The sequence below is a fragment of the Lodderomyces beijingensis genome (assembly GCF_963989305.1).
Source record: "Lodderomyces beijingensis strain CBS 14171 genome assembly, chromosome: 1".
Lineage (NCBI taxonomy): Eukaryota > Fungi > Ascomycota > Pichiomycetes > Serinales > Debaryomycetaceae > Lodderomyces > Lodderomyces beijingensis.
The window spans coordinates 2,157,149-2,177,031 of NC_089970.1; the positions used below are offsets into that span (position 1 = coordinate 2,157,149).

At 45.2% G+C, this 19,883-nt stretch overlaps 8 protein-coding genes across 8 annotated transcripts; 7 read left to right on the plus strand and 1 right to left on the minus strand. All coding sequences in view use genetic code 12, as the record gives it.

Annotated features, from left to right (window-relative positions):
* Positions 1 to 473: 473 nt before the first annotated feature.
* On the plus strand, positions 474 to 1,343 carry LODBEIA_P08850 (uncharacterized protein; the record flags this gene model as incomplete). The annotated part of the gene is made up of 1 exon (XM_066976854.1): positions 474 to 1,343. The coding sequence occupies one exon, from the start codon at positions 474 to 476 to the stop codon at positions 1,341 to 1,343; it is 870 nt and encodes a 289-aa protein (XP_066827823.1).
* A 73-nt stretch (positions 1,344 to 1,416) lies between these two features.
* On the minus strand, positions 1,417 to 2,079 carry LODBEIA_P08860 (uncharacterized protein; the record flags this gene model as incomplete). Its single annotated transcript, XM_066976855.1, has 1 exon — positions 1,417 to 2,079. One exon carries the CDS (start codon positions 2,077 to 2,079, stop codon positions 1,417 to 1,419), a length of 663 nt encoding a protein of 220 aa, XP_066827824.1.
* A 1,664-nt stretch (positions 2,080 to 3,743) lies between these two features.
* LODBEIA_P08870 (uncharacterized protein) lies at positions 3,744 to 7,043 on the plus strand (the record flags this gene model as incomplete). Its single annotated transcript, XM_066976856.1, has 1 exon — positions 3,744 to 7,043. One exon carries the CDS (start codon positions 3,744 to 3,746, stop codon positions 7,041 to 7,043), a length of 3,300 nt encoding a protein of 1,099 aa, XP_066827825.1.
* Positions 7,044 to 8,102: 1,059 nt separating this feature from the next.
* Positions 8,103 to 10,406, plus strand: LODBEIA_P08880 (uncharacterized protein; the record flags this gene model as incomplete). Its single annotated transcript, XM_066976857.1, has 1 exon — positions 8,103 to 10,406. One exon carries the CDS (start codon positions 8,103 to 8,105, stop codon positions 10,404 to 10,406), a length of 2,304 nt encoding a protein of 767 aa, XP_066827826.1.
* Positions 10,407 to 10,938: 532 nt separating this feature from the next.
* Positions 10,939 to 12,168, plus strand: LODBEIA_P08890 (uncharacterized protein; the record flags this gene model as incomplete). The annotated part of the gene is made up of 1 exon (XM_066976858.1): positions 10,939 to 12,168. The coding sequence occupies one exon, from the start codon at positions 10,939 to 10,941 to the stop codon at positions 12,166 to 12,168; it is 1,230 nt and encodes a 409-aa protein (XP_066827827.1).
* A 343-nt stretch (positions 12,169 to 12,511) lies between these two features.
* LODBEIA_P08900 (uncharacterized protein) lies at positions 12,512 to 15,607 on the plus strand (the record flags this gene model as incomplete). The annotated part of the gene is made up of 1 exon (XM_066976860.1): positions 12,512 to 15,607. One exon carries the CDS (start codon positions 12,512 to 12,514, stop codon positions 15,605 to 15,607), a length of 3,096 nt encoding a protein of 1,031 aa, XP_066827828.1.
* Positions 15,608 to 15,873: 266 nt separating this feature from the next.
* LODBEIA_P08910 (uncharacterized protein) lies at positions 15,874 to 17,497 on the plus strand (the record flags this gene model as incomplete). The annotated part of the gene is made up of 2 exons (XM_066976861.1): positions 15,874 to 15,876; positions 15,953 to 17,497. The coding sequence occupies 2 exons, from the start codon at positions 15,874 to 15,876 to the stop codon at positions 17,495 to 17,497; spliced, it is 1,548 nt and encodes a 515-aa protein (XP_066827829.1).
* A 559-nt stretch (positions 17,498 to 18,056) lies between these two features.
* On the plus strand, positions 18,057 to 19,829 carry LODBEIA_P08920 (uncharacterized protein; the record flags this gene model as incomplete). The annotated part of the gene is made up of 1 exon (XM_066976862.1): positions 18,057 to 19,829. The coding sequence occupies one exon, from the start codon at positions 18,057 to 18,059 to the stop codon at positions 19,827 to 19,829; it is 1,773 nt and encodes a 590-aa protein (XP_066827830.1).
* Positions 19,830 to 19,883: the final 54 nt, after the last annotated feature.

Here is a 19,883-nt window from a genome sequence, read left to right on the forward strand (position 1 = left end):
GGAGTTGGAGAGAGTGGAGAGAATCGCAATAAATGATCAATTAAATTGTTTAACTTTCTGTGGTAAGGATACACCTCTTTCACTTTGGATACTCTTTTGCAATTTTGGAGTGTTTTTTGTTCCTTTTTTTTTTACGGTATGCAATGGGAAGCGAATGTGACTGTTATAGTTAATGCTCCAGCGTGAAGCAAAGAAAAGAGACACCATGCAAATACATGTACACTTTAGAGATGCCAATACCTATGGTGTCTTCCTGAAGGTGAAAGCATGTATTTCAAAGTGGTTTTTCCTACTTTTCCCTCCCTTGTAGTCGCTGCAATTGTATATATCGTGGAGTTTTTACTTCACCAGCGGCAGCCGTTTCGATTCAGTAATTTTTTGCAATTCTTCTCTCGGTTGTCATCAACAATTTAATACTTCTTTACCTCGTATCTCATATTTGTATATATACCACGGCTTCACATACATACACCATGTCAAGGAGACCAGTGTTGGAAGAAGTCAACGACGATGATATCGATAACCTCGATATGGACCTTGCCCAGTTCGACCCAAGCTTGAAAACACCCGTGGCTCCAAGGAGACCCGAACCCACCATAGTCAGATCACAAGACCAGAACCCCGAACCAGCAGGATTATCGGGTGTATTTCCAGGGATGCCCAATTTCAGCAATGTCCCTCCTCCTCCGCAACCTTCTTCGAAAGTCGGCGCTCACAAACAGGCCAACATCATTGACCCCAACGCTTTCACCGAGGACCAAAAGGCCCATTTTCGGAAATTTCAAATCTTATACCCATGCTATTTCGACCTTAATCGATCTCATAAACAGGGGAGAAGAGTCAGCATTGATCGCGCTGTGGAAAACCCGCTCGCAAAGACCATCAGTGATGCGTGCCGGCATCTACAAGTACCAGTGTTGTTGGAGTTGGACAAGACCCACCCGCAGGATTTCGGTAACCCCGGCCGAGTCCGCGTGTTGTTGAAAGATGAAGAAGACGGCGGCAAGCCCCTCTTTGAGCGCTTCAATAATAAAAAGAGGTTTATGAATGAGATAGCCAACTATTTGGCTGACCACCCTACGGACTTGGATAGCATTGGCGTCAAGAGCGGCATCGCCATGCCTCAGGATTTCCAGCAAAACTTTACCCCGGAGGAGATTCCCAAAGTTAAAGGGTTCAAGATGAATACAATTGTGCCCGTCCATTCTAGTTTGACTTTGAAGCATCCGATGACGAAAAGCATTTACGACCCTGAGCCGGCTCAAGACGCGCTAGGTTCGGGCGAGCATAAGCCCAATGTTCCAAAAGCGCCAAAGAAGAAGATTATGAAAATTAGAGGCTGAGTTTGAACTTTGAAAAAAAAGGATTCACGCATGCTGTATATATATATATATAGAAGAAAAAAGGCAAAACTGATTACGCTCCGTACTTACTTCTATATTCCTCTATGGATTTTAAATCGTCTTGTTTGATCTTGCCGTCTAAAATGGAGACGACTTCGCCGAGACTCACGATGGAATACACGGGAATGCCGTATTTTTCACTGACGGCCTTGGTGGCGGATTTCGTGGGGTCATCCTTGGTAGATTCCTGTCTATCCAAGGCAATGATGCATGCGACACATTCGCCCTGTTCCTCAGCAATGATAGCAAACGCCTCGTTGATGGCGGTTCCAGCAGTCATAACGTCATCGATAATCAAGATCTTCTTACCTTTCAACGGACACCCAACAATCGATCCACCTTCCCCGTGGTCCTTCTTCTCCTTCCTGTTGAACGAATAGCCTATGTTTCCATACGTTTCCGGTTTCAATTCGGCCAATTTCGCCACGGTGATCGCTGCCAAGGGGATACCTTTGTACGCGGGGCCGAAAAGGATATCAAACTGAATCCCGCTTTCTATGATTGCTTGCGCATACGACGTCGCGAGACTTGATAATAAGTTGCCCGTGTTGAACAAGCCCAAGTTGAAGAAATAGGGGGATTCACGGCCTGATTTCAATGTGAATTTACCGAATTTCAAAGCCTCGGACTCCAAGGCTAATTGTAGAAAATCTGACTGATATGTAGAAGAGGACATTGTGTAGGTTTCATCGGGAAAAAAAGAGAAGGAGAAGAAGGAGAAGAGAGGAAGAAGGGTAGGAGAAGGGCAGACGGTGGTCTCGAATGTTTGGAGTCGACTTGATGAGGTTTGGCTGAAAAAAAAAAATTCTTTACCTCCTGTTGCTCTTTAGGCGGCCGCGCGAGAAGGGTAGATGCTACGAGGAGGGGGGGGGGAAGGGGGTTGATGCCAACAACGTCAATCTGCAAGCTACTTGCTCACTGAAAGTGCTATAAAGTCCGCCGTGAATGGTATATTCAACCATAAGCTATTGGTAGGGTATGCAGCAAATAATCCAGCCTTTTATTTCTGCTCAAATCTCCTCAAACATTGGTGAAGACGAACTTGTGCGGCAGTTGCAAAATTATATTCATTTGCAAAAAGACGTGGTGGGGACACCATCTGAGATTAGTGTTGAAAAATTTTTGAGATCTTCAGTTTCAATCTAATTGTGACCAAAGGACCTTACGGCACCAACCTGCTCTCCCTCCCCTCTCCTCATGTAGACGCGGTCTTGCTCTGGCATCTCAAACCTTCTACATTATTTGACGCGATTAAAGCAGAACAGTGCCATCCCATCGAGAGCAAAAATCACGTGACAAAAACAAAAACAAGGCTTAAATCTCACATTAGGTGCGCCTTTATAGGCGACCCCTAAACCCACTCAGCTTGAAAGCGTCTGAAGGTGCATTAATTAGTTGTTGATTTAGCCTTTCCAGAGACTTGGAGTGAAAGTGAATAAAACAAAAAAAAGACGAAAAATTGAGAAATGCCGCAGTTTGGCGAGACAACGAATCCTTCACGTTTCGGAAGTGTGGGTGTGAGTTGGAGGATTGAGTTGCTTTCTCTTGGTTGCATCTGTTCTTTTTCGTAATGTTACCTTAAGAAAGCCTTATGCTGAGAGTCGGCCGACTTCTGTTGAGACTGGGGATTGCTGGACATTTGGTTGCCAAATCCCATTTTTTTTTGTTTGTTTTGGAGAGGGATTTAAGATTTAACTCTGGTGCACCAACAATCGCGATATTGACCATCAATACGAAGGCGAAACATGGAGATTACGCAATCAATTGAAGAGGCTTCGTTGAGGGATTTTTTTTTTCATTCATGTCAAATGATTAAAAAGAACCCCATCATGGTGGCCAAACGAAAAAGAACAACAATACGCTCGTACCAAGGGGACACACGTGACGCAATTTGATGAGATTGACGAAATTGAGTGAATTGTGTGAAACAACAAGAGACTGGAGATAAATATCACAAGTCAATGGGTGAGAAAATTCCCTCAAACAAAACTAAAAAAAAAGTTAAGGAGAAGGATCCATACCTCAGCTATGGCGAGCTTGATGGTGCTATGTTACGAACAATAGGATGGTTTACGGGATGGTGTCTGACTTTGCTTGCGGATTCGCTACTTCGTTTCTTGCGGTGTCCCCTCTTTGGATTTTGGTTATTGAGATGACGATTGGCAAAAAAAACAAAGAAGAAATGTGGAAACTTGGAAGTGCCATTCAGATGCTTTTGGGCACGGTATAAATGCTCGCCTGGATCCTGGAGACTTTGCTGTTGTTGTTGTTGTTGTTGTTGTTGTATTTGCTTTTCCTTCTTTCCTTGTTCATTGGTGCAAAGACGAAGACAAAGACAGCATGGAGTCAACATATTCGGAGAGTGTCACTTCGAAATGGGAGGAGAAAGGTCGCGAGGAGGCCATCAGGTTTGATGAAAACGAGCTCGAAGCGCAAGAGCTGACTCGAGGCAGAGCTAGAAGCAGAAGGTTCTCTATCCATTCACGATCAGGCAGCTTGAATAAGATTTTCCCCATCAGAGAGAAAGTTGAGCCTGGCGTTGTACTTCCAGCTTTGTTCAAAACAGCATCGCACAGGATTGACATTGAGAATGCCAAATGTGGTAGTGGTGGTGCTAATACAGCAATAGCTACCGCTGCTGCTGCTGCAACAACAACAACAACAACAAGCAAATTCAACTCATACACTTACAATGTTGATTCTATCCAAAACATTCTTTCTCGTTTCTCAACTGATTTGCTCAATGGCTTATCTGAAGCTCAATATCAACAAAACTTGAAAACGTACGGGGAAAACAGACAATCCAAACCACCTAGTGGGTTTTGGAAAAAGACGTTTATGAATTTCTTTGGCGGATTCGGGATCTTGTTGTTGGGTGGTGGTGTATTGTGCATCATCAGTTGGAAACCGCTTGGAAGTCCACCTGCGGTTGCCAACTTGGTTCTTGGGATCATTTTGATCGTTGTGTTTTTGATTCAAGCTGCTTTCAACTTTATCCAAGACTTTTCGAGTTCAAAAGTTATGGATTCTATCCACGGTTTGGTTGCTAGTGAATCGCAAGTTATTAGAGACGGCAAGAACTTGACGGTGGAGAGCTCCAAATTGGTGCCTGGTGACCTTGTCAAGTTTTCTCCCGGTGTTAAAATACCTGCCGACATCCGAGTGATTAGCAACTCGCATGACTTGTCCTTTGACAGGGCCATTTTGACTGGTGAATCAAAGCCCGTTGCCGCTACTAGTGAGAGTGACGATCCAATCAAGAACCCAAACTATTTAGAAAGCAATTGTATTGCCATGCAGGGGACATTTTGCTTGAATGGTACGGGTCGCGGTATTGTTGTTTCCACCGGCGATGACACAATCTTTGGTTCTATTGCCAAACTAACTTCCAAACCCAGGAGCGGACTAAGTCCATTGCAGTATGAGATTGTCAGGTTTGTTGTTTTCATTTCCATGATTATCTTGTTTTTGGTGGTTTTGGTAATCATTGTGTGGTGTGCTTGGTTGCATCGCGACTACCCGGATTGGATCAATGTTGCCAATTTGATTATTGACCTTGTGAGCTTTGCCGTGGCCACTATTCCAGAGTCATTGCCAGTCACCATCGCGTTTGTCTTGTTATTAACGGCAAAGAAGATGAAGCAACAACAGATTTTGGTCAAGAGTTTACACATGTGTGGTACATTGGCGTCCTGCTCGGTCTTGTGTTTTGATAAAACCGGCACGTTGACACAAAACAACATGAAGGTGGTTTTATCATTCATTCGAGGCAAACAATCTGATCACGCGGTAGTTGCCAAAGACGATGAAAAAATGAACATAAACGAGTTAGAGGAAGAAGAAAAGGAATCGGCACCAAGGGCTCAAGTTTACACAATCGGCACCTTGTGCAACGAGAGCCATCTTGTCAATGGCACTGCAATGGGTGGTAATGCCACCGATCGAGCCATCTTGCAATTCGTTGAAGCAAGCACACACAAAAGCTCGGAACTCATCCGAGAACAGTGGGTCAAGAAATTAGACGTTCCTTTTAATTCAAAGGACAAGTACATGCTTTCGTTGGTTGAGCCATCTGTTAATGCTAGTGAGTCAATATGGACTAAACTTGGGTTGAAAGGTGAATGTGAGGACAATTACCTCTTGTTGGTTAAAGCTGCGCCTGATGTGTTGATGGATAATTGCGAGTGGGCTATGAATGACGAGGGAGATTTGGAGACAATTACTGGCGAGACATCACAACAACTCAGAAATTTGCAAAAGAAATGGTCTGCCGATGGTAAAAGGGTAATTTTGTTTGCATCAAAGTTGATCAGCAAGCTGTCAATAAACCTATTTGAGAGAAGCGAAAGTGCAAATAGACTCAAGAGAGAAATCGAGTCGGACTTGGTGTTTATGGGACTCGTTGGCATCGAAGATCCTCCCAGGAAAAACATTGACCAAGTGATTGGCACGTTGAGAGATGCCGGTATCAAAATCATCATGATCACGGGTGATTATGAGTTGACCGGTGTATCGATTGCAAAGCAATGTGGAATAGTCACTGGAGACTTTGACAAGTTGGAGTCGATTGAAACACCCAGGCATAACGCGGTGAGCATAACTGGTCCTCAATTGAACTACTTGACCGATGTGCATTGGCAACACATTGTCAAATATGATGAGTTGGTCTTTACTAGAACAACCCCAGAGCAAAAACTAGCGATTGTGCAACAATTTCAAAAGCATGGCCACTGCGTTGGTATGACGGGAGATGGTATCAATGATGCACCAGCCTTGAAGCAAGCAGATATCGGCATTTCGATTCTAGACGCGTCAGATATAGCCAAGGAAGCAGCCGATTTGATCTTGATGAAATCCGAGGGAGACCAGTTGTTCTTGTCTATCGTGGAAGCTTTAAAGTTTGGTAGATTGGTGTTTGAAAATTTGAAAAAGACAATTTGTTATTTATTACCTGCTGGTAGTTATTCCGAGTTGTGGCCCGTGATCATGAATGTGTTTTTCGGCATGCCCCAGATGTTGAGTTCGTTTTTGATGATTATCATTTGTTGCTTGACCGATTGCGTTGGATCCATAGTGTTGGCGTACGAAGGTGCCGAAAGCAATCTTCTTACAAAGAAACCCAGAGTGATTACCGGCGAAAGATTGGTGGATTGGAAATTGCTCTTTCATTCCTACATCTGCTTGGGTACGTTTTACACATTCACGTCATTTTTGGTTGCGTTTTTGAACCTTACAAGAAGAGGACTTCGGTTTGACCAATTTGCATTGTCGTTTGGCTCATACGAATCCTTGCCCAACGTGGACAACTATTTGGCAGTGTCGTCGTCAATCTATTTCATCAACTTGGTGATTATGCAGGTGTTTAATTTGCTAGCGTTGAGGACGCGTCACTTGAGTTTGTTTCAGCATTCCATCATGATGAACAAGAAGGTTGTTTTCGTGGTTCCCTTTGTGTTGATGGTCAATTTCATTATAAACTACATCCCCGCTATACAGAATGCCATGGGCACTGCTCAAATACCAGTGGAATACTATTTCATTGCCATGGGATTCGGCCTCCTTTTGTTGACTACTGACGAAGTGAGGAAATTTCTCGCCCGGAAGTATCCAAAGGGACTTATTGCCAGAGTCGCATGGTAAAATCCCTTGTTGCCTTGATGACGGACGTTAGCTTCAAAACGACGAGAAGTCTGGAGAAAAAAATAAAAAGAAAGAAGTCAAAGAAAGAACGACTAAGCAAATAGACAAATTAAAAATTAACGTTGGCAAAAAGTACCCTGTCGTGTGAATCTCTCTATTTCTCCAAGTTTCATCTGTTGAGCAAGACATATGCACCAACCTGTCTACTATGAAACCATAGTGTATACAGTGCTCTGCAGCTATTAACACACAGAGGCTTGGTTCACCGGCAGCGGAGAATCATACAATTGCACGTGACCGATGCTACAACTGAAACGAAAAAAAAAAAAAAAAAATCAGATGCAACAGGACCTCAATCTCTAATTGGATCAACGGCGGCGCTGTGCTGACTCGGCAACACGTGAGGGAGACGAAGCCAGGGATCAGGCTGCTCCAAAGAAGAAGGGCGAGAAGAGAAACACCACGAGCACGCAAGCAAAGCAAAAAACGCGACTTTCGCCCGGGAGGAACTTTCCCAGGTAAGTGCGAGTATGTGAGGAGGGAAGGGAGGGATGGAACAGCATGGGGGGGGGGGGGTCGACACTCTCGTATCTTATGCTTTGGTCAAACGACACAAAATCACCCTGAAGAGAAGCATGTGCTACTCGAGCCCCTGGGCCACCCTCGCTCCGATTTGACCTCTTTTCGAAGTAAGAGGTGGCAACACAATTCACTCGCCTGTAGCTTGTTTGTTGAAATATTGGTTGTTTTTTTTTGTTGGTGAAGTTTTTCACTTTGGCCAAATAGACACGCCTTTTTTTTTTTTCAACAACGGGACCCGTGTCTCTCCCTGTCTCCCACACTGAATGTGTCACTGTATGTGTGTGGTGTACTGTGGAACAGCACACATGGAGCCAGTATAATTTCCAACGCTTTTCTTCAAAAATTTTCATGGCTTTTTCTCAACCTTTTTCCCTCCCTCTTCTTCTTCTTCTTTCTTTTCTTCTTTTCGCTTTGTTTCTTTCTACATTGATCTCTAGTCAATTACCCTGAAACTAGCTCGCACAAGTTACACACCCAATGGTTCAATCTTCTGTCTTAGGTTTCCCACGTATTGGTGGTCAAAGAGAATTAAAGAAAATCACTGAAGCTTACTGGGGCGGTAAGGCTTCCGTTGATGAGTTGTTGGCGACTGGTAAGCAGTTGAGAGAACACAACTGGAAGTTGCAGCAGCAAGCTGGTGTCGATGTCATTCCATCCAATGACTTTTCATTCTACGACCAAGTGTTGGACTTGTCCCTCTTGTTCAATGCTATCCCCGAAAGATACACCAAGTTTGAGTTGGCCCCAATTGACGTTTTGTTTGCTATGGGCAGAGGCTTGCAAAGAAAAGCCACCGACTCGAGTCCTGCTGTTGACGTCACTGCGTTGGAAATGGTCAAGTGGTTTGACTCAAACTACCACTATGTCAGACCAACTTTTTCCCACTCTACCGATTTCAAGTTAAACACTGCTGCTGGTGTTAAGCCAGTTGACGAGTTCAACGAAGCCAAGGCCTTGGGTGTCAAGACTAGACCTGTCGTTTTGGGACCAGTTTCATACTTGTACTTGGGTAAATCCGACAAGGACTCCCTCGACTTGGACCCAATTTCCTTGTTGCCTAAACTTTTGCCAGTCTACAAGGAGTTGTTGAGCAAATTGAAAGAAGCTGGTGCCGATGAAGTGCAAATTGATGAGCCAATTTTGGTTTTGGACTTGCCAGAAGGTGTTCAATCCAAATTCCAAGAAGCTTATGACTACTTGGCTACTACAGAGGCTCCAAAATTGATTTTGACCACTTATTTCGGTGACGTTAGACCAAACTTGAAGGCTATTGAAAACTTGCCAGTTGCCGGTTTCCACTTTGACTTTGTCAGAGTCCCAGAGCAATTGGACGAAGTTTCCTCAATTGTCAAGGGCGACCAAACCTTGTCTGTTGGTGTTGTTGACGGTAGAAACATTTGGAAAACCGACTTGGCCAAGGCTTCAAATGTCGTGAACAAGGCTATTGAAAAAGTTGGTAAGGACAAGGTTGTTGTTGCCACTTCATCATCATTGTTGCACACTCCAGTTGATTTGGAATCTGAAACCAAATTGCCAGCTGAGATTAAGGACTGGTTTTCTTTTGCTACTCAAAAGTTAGATGAAGTTGTCACCATTGCCAAGCACATTTCCGGTGAAGACGTTTCTAGCAAATTGGACGCTAATGCTGCCTCAGTCAAGGCCAGAAGCGAATCTTCAATCACCAATAACCCCAAGGTTCAAGAAAGATTGACCACCATCAATGAAAAATTGGCCACCAGAAAGGCTGCTTTCCCCGAGAGATTGGAAGCTCAAAAGGCCAAATACAACTTGCCTTTGTTCCCAACCACCACCATTGGCTCATTCCCACAAACTAAGGACATTAGAGTCAACAGAAACAAGTTTGCCAAGGGACAAATCACCGCTGAAGAATACGAACAATTTATCAACAAGGAGATGGAAACTGTTGTTAGATTCCAAGAAGAAATTGGTTTGGACGTTTTGGTTCACGGTGAACCGGAGAGAAACGATATGGTTCAATACTTTGGTGAACAATTGGATGGTTTTGCTTTCACCACCAACGGTTGGGTGCAATCATACGGTTCCAGATACGTTAGACCACCAATCATTGTTGGTGACGTTTCCAGACCAAAAGCCATGACCGTTAAGGAATCAGTTTACGCGCAATCATTGACCAAATCGCCCATGAAGGGTATGTTGACTGGTCCAGTCACCATCTTGAGATGGTCTTTCCCAAGAGATGACGTTTCTGGTAAGATCCAAGCCTTGCAATTGGGTTTGGCTTTGAGAGATGAAGTTGACGACTTGGAAAAAGCCGGTATCACCGTGATTCAAGTTGACGAGCCAGCCATCAGAGAAGGTTTGCCATTGAGAGCCGGTAAGGAGAGATCAGACTACTTGAACTGGGCTGCTCAATCCTTCAGAGTTGCCACTTCTGGCGTTGAAAACTCTACTCAAATCCACTCCCACTTTTGTTACTCAGACTTGGACCCTAACCACATCAAGGCCTTGGACGCTGATGTTGTCTCCATTGAATTTTCAAAGAAGGACGATCCAAATTACATTCAAGAATTTTCGGAATACCCTAACCACATTGGCTTAGGTTTGTTTGATATCCACTCACCAAGAATCCCATCCAAGGAGGAGTTTGTTGCTAGAATTGAGGAAATCTTGAAAGTTTACCCAGCCAACAAGTTCTGGGTCAACCCAGACTGTGGTTTGAAGACTAGAGGTTGGCCAGAAGTTAAGGAATCTTTGACCAATATGGTTGAAGCTGCCAAGGACTTCCGTGCTAAATACTAAGTTCTCCAGCACAAGAGATAACTAACCAATGTGGGGGGGAAGTCGACAGATCCCCATTTTGGTTTGGTTTGCATTGATTCAATTCTTTGAATGTTGATGCTTGGTGTCATTTGATATTACATTTTATTCAACATTAATGTAATTTTATTGAAAAAGAAAATTTACTTATTTTACTTACTTATTTTCACGAAGTGTTATGAAAAAGCTTTTCATGCCCCCATTTTTTTTTATTATTATCATTCACATATAGTTAACGTCATTTGACCATTTGAAATGAATGGTTACTGTATTTAGGTTCAACATCGGTTTATCATATAGCTAATACACATTTGTTATATTGAAAACAACAGTCCTGGTCGTTCTTTTCTTTGTAGTGGGATCGGAGTGTACAGGTAGCGCACGCACCGCTTTTGTTGCCATCGAACTTTTGACTGGCAATTCGTCAACCACACATATACCAAGTTTCCAAAAGGTGCAAATTGCATATATCTCTTTAGAAGTTTGCTTTCTAGGGAGAGGAGACCCTCAAACAATGTCCGACGACAACCTGATTGCTGAATTCATTTCAATTACCAATGCATCCAAGGCGCTTGCCGAGCAGTACCTACTGAGAAACAACAATGACTTGGTTGGAGCAGTTGAGGACTACTATGCCAACAACGAACATCAAAGCCATGCTTCGCATCCGCAGTCACGTCCATTTGAGCAGCACGAACCGCCAATGTTTGGCTCGCTGACCTTGGCGCAAGCTGGCTTTGGTTCACAAAAGACGCAGAAGAGGGCCAAACAACCAAAAGGCATCACTACGTTCCGCGATTTGAACAATGAGGACGACGATCTGGAAGATGATCGCACAAACCACAATTTCTTCACCGGCGGAGAGAAATCTGCGTTGCAAGTTGAAGACCCCAACAAGGACCGCAAGAAAGACCTGAGCATCGTTGATCAGATTTTCCAAAAGGCCAGAGACCAGATGAATATGCCCGATGGTCGTCCCAGTGCTAGGGCTCAACAACAACAGCAACTGGAGCGCGCAGAGCAATTCGCTGGCACCGGGTTCAAATTGGGCGATGGGAACGAGCCGAGCGAGGCCATCGAGGACCCACGTGCCCATGCGCGGGAGTTGATGAACCGCCTCAGACCGAAAAAAGTTAATCGAGAAATCACGTTTTGGAAACAGGGGTTCACCGTGGGCGACAGTTTGTTATATAGCTACGACGACCCCAAGAACCAGAGAATCTTGAATGAGATTGAGCAAGGGAGAGTGCCCATTTCGATATTGGAAGTCGACCCGGGCGATGATGTTGACGTGACGGTGTCTAAGCGCACCGATGAGGATTACGTGCCCCCCAAGAAGAAAGTTGGCGGGTACCATGGCGCGGGACAAAGGTTGGGCTCTCCTGTGCCTGGCGAGACCGATTTATTGAGCAGAGGCCAACAAACTCCTGCTGAAAAAACTGTCGATGATAAATCTTCCAGTGAGGCAAAGAAGCAGCAGTCCGCGGCAGGCCAAGGAGAAGGCGACACTTTGATCCAGATACGATTCGCTAATGGCAAGAGAACTTCCCAGAAATTCTACGCGAGCGATCCAATCACCGTGGTCTATGAATTTGTGAGGAATCACGAGAACAACAGCGGGAACGGCGATCGAAGCTTTACCCTAAGTCATGCTTTCCCAGTGAAACCGATTGAAGAATCGAATGATATCACAGTTGCCGATGCAAAGTTGCTGAATGTCGTTGTGGTGCAGAGATGGAGCTAGCAAAAAAACTAAAGAAAAAAAAACAAAAAATGTATTTAAAATTTTATGAATGTAGAGTTAAATACCAGCATTTGATCTTGGTCTTTCATTCATTCATTCATTCAGTACATTGCATTGTCCAGATGTAAAGTGAAAAAGGAGGAAAGGAATGAAGGGAACAAGAAAGAAGTGTAAAAAAATTGCGCCCTGAGTAGAAACATGAAAGTCCGTTCTTTTTTTCTTTGTAGACGTCTCGGGAATTTGCAATAGTTTTTCACGATTCATCGCTGAAGGATAACACAACCAGCTGAAGAAAAGCACAACCAGCTCAACCACCACCAATGGCTCGACCGTACTTCTAGACATGCTCATATTGACTCAAAATTTCAGTAAGCTACGAAATTTGAAACAGCGATGCAAGTCGAGCAGAACAACAGCGGCTACTGCTCGTCGACGACTATCTACTCAACCTCAAAAACTCAATATCACAGTACCTACACGGCTACAACAATTGGACAGTTTAGGTGATTCAATTAGACGACACTACGAGGTGCAGACCGAATTCAGAAACACTTTTACTGTATATAATAAAACAAGTGTTCGAAATCGGGATGAAGAAGAACAACTAGAAGATTTCCACCACGAGGCAGCCGACTTTCAAGACATTGTGGAGCAGAGCGTGCATAATGTGCCCCAAGTCGGCTCTATAGTTGAGATCGCTCAACCTGATGGTCCACGAGTGGGCATAGTGGTCCAGGATCTCGGAGCGAGGTTCGATGAAAGACACAACCATGTTCTCGTGCTCACTGCAGAGAATGAGATTGTCAAAATCAAACCCTTGGATGTAAATTTCCATTTGCACAATGTCATACCTCAAGCACAAGCAGCAAGCTTTTTTGATGGAATACTACGAGATCGACACAACTTGCACCGTGACGAGCGGAAACGGATCATTCGGTTCCTCGATAACTATATTCACGACGTTATGCTCAACAAGAGGCGATTTGCCGATTCGCTCCTGTGTACGTTTAGCCAGTTTGCAAGAGACGAGATTGCCGCGATATCGCTCATTGACGTGGTGAACTCATTGAAACTAAGCGGCTCTGATGTACTCAAGTTCTCGCTGTCGTACCGCCATCAGTGCGTCCTACTTCAGAGTCTACATTGGAATCTTGTCGACTCGCCCATGTGGCTTGTTCCAAACTGCTTTGACTTCAAAGTGTCGAACTTAGTAATGTGGCAACATTCCAACATTTTCTCGTCAAGTTTGGGATATTTTGTCAATTCGGAACAGAATTGGCACAGTATCTACCTGTTTTTGCAGAGCATGTCACGAGATGACACGGTTGCTCAAATGAACGAGTTCATTGCAAAAGTGAAATCAATGACCAAAGATCAAGTCAATGTCCACCTCCGTGTGTTTGAAGGACGGCATTTTAGACATTTCCTCAATGTGTTAAAGTTTGCCGTTATATACCCGCACGATTCAGTTATTGCACAACTCCGTAAACTAGATGTCTTTGGTCAAAATTGCTCACCTTCAGCCATCTATCAGCTTCTCGTGGATATGAAAATATACTCGCCGGAGCGGGCGATGACCGATATATATTTGTCACTGGGCCTCTTTGGTAACACAGAACAGCTTAGTGTAACGGAATTTGATACTTTGGACAGAACTTCACTAGTACCACCACCACCTAAACCACCATCTCCATCACCATTATCGCTATTGTCTACTGTTGATAATTTTCGACACTTGAGGACAGCGAAAAAGTACTACAAGGACCATGTCGTATATGGCTTCGTGGACGAAGACAGTAGTTATAACAAAGACGACGATAATGATTCTAACCTAAGTAGCAGCTTTGCAGTGTCGATTGAGACCTTAAACTCGAGGAAGCACGTGATCAATATACATGTACCGGACGTCATCACTCGCGTTAAACCTTCGAGTGATACTTTCAGGAGAATTGTTGATGGGGACCGCATACAAAAAACCGTTACTGGTCTTTTCAAAGGAGCTGCAAAAATTGGCGAACTTTATCCAGAACTGGCCGCGGAAGCAATGAAGTTTCGCAATTTTGAGCAATTTAGTAGAAATGAGGAAATCTGGGAAGGTGGCGGCTTTGAGATTGAATCGCAAAACAAACTCCGCTTTGAGAACTTGTCGGAGGTCACTTGTTTAACTATTTCCTTGACGTTTGGTGCTTCCGAATTGAACCCATTTGCCAAAATAGAAGGAAAAGTGTCAATGTCGTTTGACTCGTTGACGGGGGTGACTTTGAAGAATGTAGGCAAGCGCACTTTACAGAAATGCCTCACCGGTCAACTAGAGTCACCTTTTTTCAATATTTTAAGCATGCATAGACGCTCTTCAGAAAATCAGTCGCTCTTGAACAAGGCCGATATCCATAATTTGAACCACATCAACAGCGCTTTAAAGACTTTTTTCAAGGTGAGAGACCATGCGGGATCGAGTTCAGTGAAGCCAACTGCAGCGGCTCAATATGCCTCCGATGTGATCAAAAGAGTCTTTAGACGATCTGACCGGTCTCAATCACTCATAAGCTATCGCTCACAAGAGGCAGCGTCTTTTCCTCAAGCCGAGTTTATGATTCACGAATTGAAATTGCTTGCAAATCATTTGAGTGCTGTTTTCTGCGACAGCACTGATGTTCCTGCGTTTCGGCATGTTCAAGAGGTTGATGATGCAAACAAGTACAACTCGGACCGAGTCATTGTCCACCACGACAACATCATGATCCCAGCTTACGATTCTAGGAACTATGATCAAAGCATCATGGCTAAGAATGTTGACGGCTACATCTCGCCCAATGCCAAAGTAATTTCATGCAATTATCTACTGCCACAATCTATCGCAGTGCAAGCATTCACGGGAAACACTCCGCTCGGCCTCAACAAGGGGTCCGTTAACTTGGTGGATATCTTTACCTCGGGAGAAGTGCTACTTAACCAGATGCAAATATTGGGATATGTGCAGCAGTGGTTTACTCGGGAATCAGCATCACGGAGGGGTCTTTTACAGCACGTTAAAATGTCCAACCACTTCAAGGGAGCCGGGTACACGACTAGTGGACCCATGAAACAGGCGGACATGAACGCAATGGTTCCCCTTTTGCAAAAATGCAAAAGTTTGACGTTTTGGGAGCTGAAAATCAAGAGGTTTTGGATTTTGGCGCGGTTGCAACAAGAGCGGGCGAGGCGCCATGATGATCATCTCGTGGTGCAACAGTTCACTTGCATAGTTACCCACGTAGACGATCAAAGCTTTGGAACGCTCTGCAAGGCGTATTGTTTGGAGTTGGAGATTGAAATTGACGTTTTCTGGCAACAGGAAGGTGACGATCCTCGCATCGGTGCGACGCTGGTCTGCGACGAGGTCTTGTATTTAAATCCCATTTCCGGTTCATGTCTCGTGACAAAGAGCTTGCGAGTGTGAGTGTATTATACAGAGAACATTAAACTATAGCAGTTTTTGCATACCTAAAGCTCAAACTATGAATGCCGTCTCCCTCTCATTCTCTCAATCTCGGTATAGGTGGGATTGGATATTTGCAGCAGAAGACTGGCATGCGAGGGAGGGAAAGAAGCTGACTCTTGGTGAAATTTTTTGGAAAAGACCGCGCATTGAATTTTTCAACCTAAGTTGACTCATGGGCCTCCCTCTCCGCTTTAGCCAAAGGATTAGATTGAAACCCATCCGCAATGGTATGTTTACGAAGAAAGAGTTTACTGAAGCCACCTCCCTTTACCAGCTTAGACAACTAACTGCCCCCCGGTATAGCCTCATCTTGTCCAACCGTCCATTGAAACGTTGACAAAGATCATCGAGTCGAATGCAGGCGAATCATCGCGGCCAAACTTGTACCCCATCTACAAGTACGTTCCTCACAATGACATAACAATCCACCAGGCGTACCTTAGACTTGCAAAGATCAACGACAAGAACAGGCTACCTTCGTTTTTGTTCGAGTCGTCAGTTAAAGGGGACACCGTGGATAGGTACTCCTTCATCGGGATCAATCCCTCGAAAATCATCAAGACTGGAGACGACCCCGCGAAATTTTCCAAGGAGTTTTGCGACGTGGACCCCATCACTGTGCTTGAGAAGGAGTTGGAGCAGTACAGACAGGCGGCGTTGCCTGGTTTGCCCAAATTCAGCGGTGGCGCAACCGGGTACATATCCTACGACTGCATCAAATATTTCGAGCCAAAAACAAAGAGACCCTTGAAGGATGTGCTTGAACTCCCAGAGGCAGTACTAATGTTTTGCGATCTGGTGATTGCTTTTGACCACGTTTTCCAGCGATTCCAGATTATTCACAACATCCACGTGGAAGAGACCAAGGAGTTGGACGCGGCACACAAAAAGGGAACCGCTGCCATTGAGGAGATTGAAAAGTTGCTTCTCGCTGACGTCCCCAATGAGGCCATTTTCCCCAAACAGAAACCAATAAAGTTGGGGCAGACGTTTACTTCCAACATTGGCCAAAAGGGGTACGAGCAACATGTAACCACACTCAAGGAACATATTTTGAAAGGAGACATCATCCAAGCAGTGCCATCCCAGCGGGTTGCTCGTCCTACAGAATTGCACCCGTTCAATATATATAGACATTTGCGCACAGTCAACCCTTCGCCTTATTTGTTCTACATTGACTTGCTCGACTTCCAGATCATCGGAGCTTCGCCCGAGCTATTAGTGCAAAGCGACGCCAAAGGCAGAATAGTGACGCATCCAATTGCAGGCACGATACCACGAGGCGGGACCAACGAAGAAGACGAGAAGAATGCCGAAATATTGAGAGCTAGTTTGAAAGACAGAGCCGAGCACATCATGCTTGTTGACTTGGCCCGCAACGACGTCAACAGGGTCTGCAGACCCGAGACCAACAAAGTTGACAAGTTGCTCACGATCCAAAGGTTTTCCCATGTGATGCACTTGGTTTCTGAAGTGAGCGGAACCTTGCGTGACGACCAAACGAGATTTGACGCGTTCAGATCCATTTTCCCCGCAGGTACCACCAGCGGTGCCCCCAAAGTCAAGGCGATGGAGCTCATTGCCGAGTTGGAAAAGGAGAAGCGGGGCGTCTACGCCGGTGCCGTTGGCCACTGGGGGTACGACGGCAAGACCATGGACACGTGCATTGCGCTTAGAACCATGGTGTTTAAAGACGGCGTGGCCTATCTTCAAGCGGGCGGCGGAATTGTGTTTGACAGCGACGAGTACGAAGAGTACGTTGAAACTATGAACAAAATGAGGGCCAACAACAACACTATTGTCGAAGCGGAAAAGGTTTGGGCTGCAAAAGCTGGAACAATAGAGTAAAAAGAGAGAGAAAAAACAAAAGAAGATAGTGTATATATAGATCAAAGAAACGATATGTAACATTTTGCTGACGCCATTGGAGGGAAAAGTAGATGAAATCTCTCCTGTGGAGGATTCAGCTTCAGCTGACATGGGTTCTTTTGGGCTTGAAACTGTTAGAGAGTGGGTTGGGTCCCGGAAACGCTGTGTGAAAGTTTGATATAGAGTCACGTGACCTTTGTCGCATTTTCTGTCGCGTCAATAACCTGCAAGTGAAACGCCTCCAAACATCAATAGTTAATACAAGAAACCGTTGCAAGAATGTGAGCGAGAGTGAGAGTGGGAAGAGACGCCCAGCATCAATCGTCGATGATCATCTTGAATTCGGGAAAGTCACCAATACATAGCCAGATACACCACTCGTTTACAGAAGCCTGTGGTTCAAACGAAGTGGTCTTGTCAGTGACTTGAAGAAACTGTGCTACTACTTAGATTCACGCTGTTACAATCATTTTCTTTTTTTGCTTTCATTTTCTTCTAAACATATACATATTCTTGTGACTCAATTGATACTTTGGCCATGAGTTCAGCGAGCTTGGACTCACTTCAAGGTGAGCCTGGAACCACGGCTCATTTAAACGAAGAGTCAAATATGTCGCCCACGTCCAATCAGTCACCTACCTTGTCTTCGGCGACTGCACCTGCAACCGCAACCGCAACCGGAGCAACGGCAGCAGCAAAGGGTTCAGCTCGAACGCCAACATCATGGGACCCCGAGGATGACGTTCTACTAATGCATTTGAAAGACAAACAGAAGCTCGGATGGAAAGAGATTGCAAGCAACTTTACAAATAGAACACCAAACGCATGCCAGTTCCGTTGGAGAAGGTTGAAATCGGGAAACTTGAAGAACCCACCAAAGTCCGCAGCGGCATTGGGCGACCAGTTCAAGCAGAATCCAAACATGGCAAGTTCGTCTTCTGCAAGCAAAAAGAAGAAAATGGCGACTCAGGCGCCACCGCCAAAGACGGAGACTACCGATGACGATTTCCAGTTTGATCTGCTATCGACGGGAGGGTTTCAAGGATTTGACAATAATATTTCCAATGCGCTAGCGGGGTTGAACGCATTGTCCAACTCGCCCTCGTACATCTCGAGTCCCTCCGCAACAACACCAAGAATCTCCGTGTCGTCACCAAGGATAAACTACGGTGGCCCCAGTGGGAGGGCTAACCTGGTGAGCAGCTTGAGCCACAAGTACGAAGCGTCGCCGGCTTCGGACACATCCGAGACAGCAAGTCGACCCACAATCGTGGTGCCTGGAACATCGGGCTCTGGTGGCTACTACGCAGATGTCTCAGTCGACCCCACAATGAACTTGCCCCACAACAGATCGCATCCGGAAACCCCCTCGTCTATAACCCCGCGAAACTCGCTATCGCATTCAACTAGCGACCACCATCCAAAAGAACGGGAGCTGAGAGAACGACATTCCGTGAGCAATGGCTCCGTGTCCGCCGCGGCGGCTGCGTTGCGAAACAACTCCATCATCCAAATCTCCAACGACGATCGAGCATCGATCCTGTCCATCACGCGGGCGTCGATCTCGTCATTGCCTTCGAAATCCATGAATATCCCACACCACCAGATGGGATCAAGCACACTTGCCCATTTGCCCGTGCTCTTTGGCGGCGCAGGCAGCATCAGCGGCCCCTCGAGAAACTCCAGTATCAGCGGCATGTCTGGCCATCAAACCACCGTCTCAAGTCTAAGAAACGGATCACTCGTGAGCGCGAACGCAGGCTACTATTCGCGCTCGGGTTCAGTCGTTATCCCGCACAATAGCGAGAAACCAGAGGAACCATTAAAGATCAACAAGGAGAAAATCGAGGCTAGCAATCGGAAACTCCATAAATTCAGGCGGAATTTGCCCCCTTCCAAATCGCTACAAAAGAAAAAACAGCAGAGCTCCAAATTGGACCTCCCCTGGACTATGGAAGAGGACGAACTATTGATCAACAGGCGGAATCGAGAACTCTCGTTTGCCGAGTTGTCGATTCTCCTACCCCAGAGAACAGAAGGTGAAATATGGGCGCGCATCGATTACTTGGAGAAATTGCGGAATGGAAACGACAGAAACGTGACTATTAAAGACCAGAGAAAATTGAGGCAAGCATCTTTTGGGTTGGACGACTTGTATGACGACGACGATGACATGATTGGCAACATTGGCGTCGTGAGCGACGACGACGATGAAGATGCCTTTTTGGTCGTTGACGATGATCAAGGCTCAGGCACCAGGAGCAAGAAGCGAAGAGCTAAACCCCTTGTCTGTGAGAAGACCCATTCGTAAATAGTAGATCAAAAAACAAAAAGAAACAGAAACTCTTCTTTTTTGTTTTTTTCA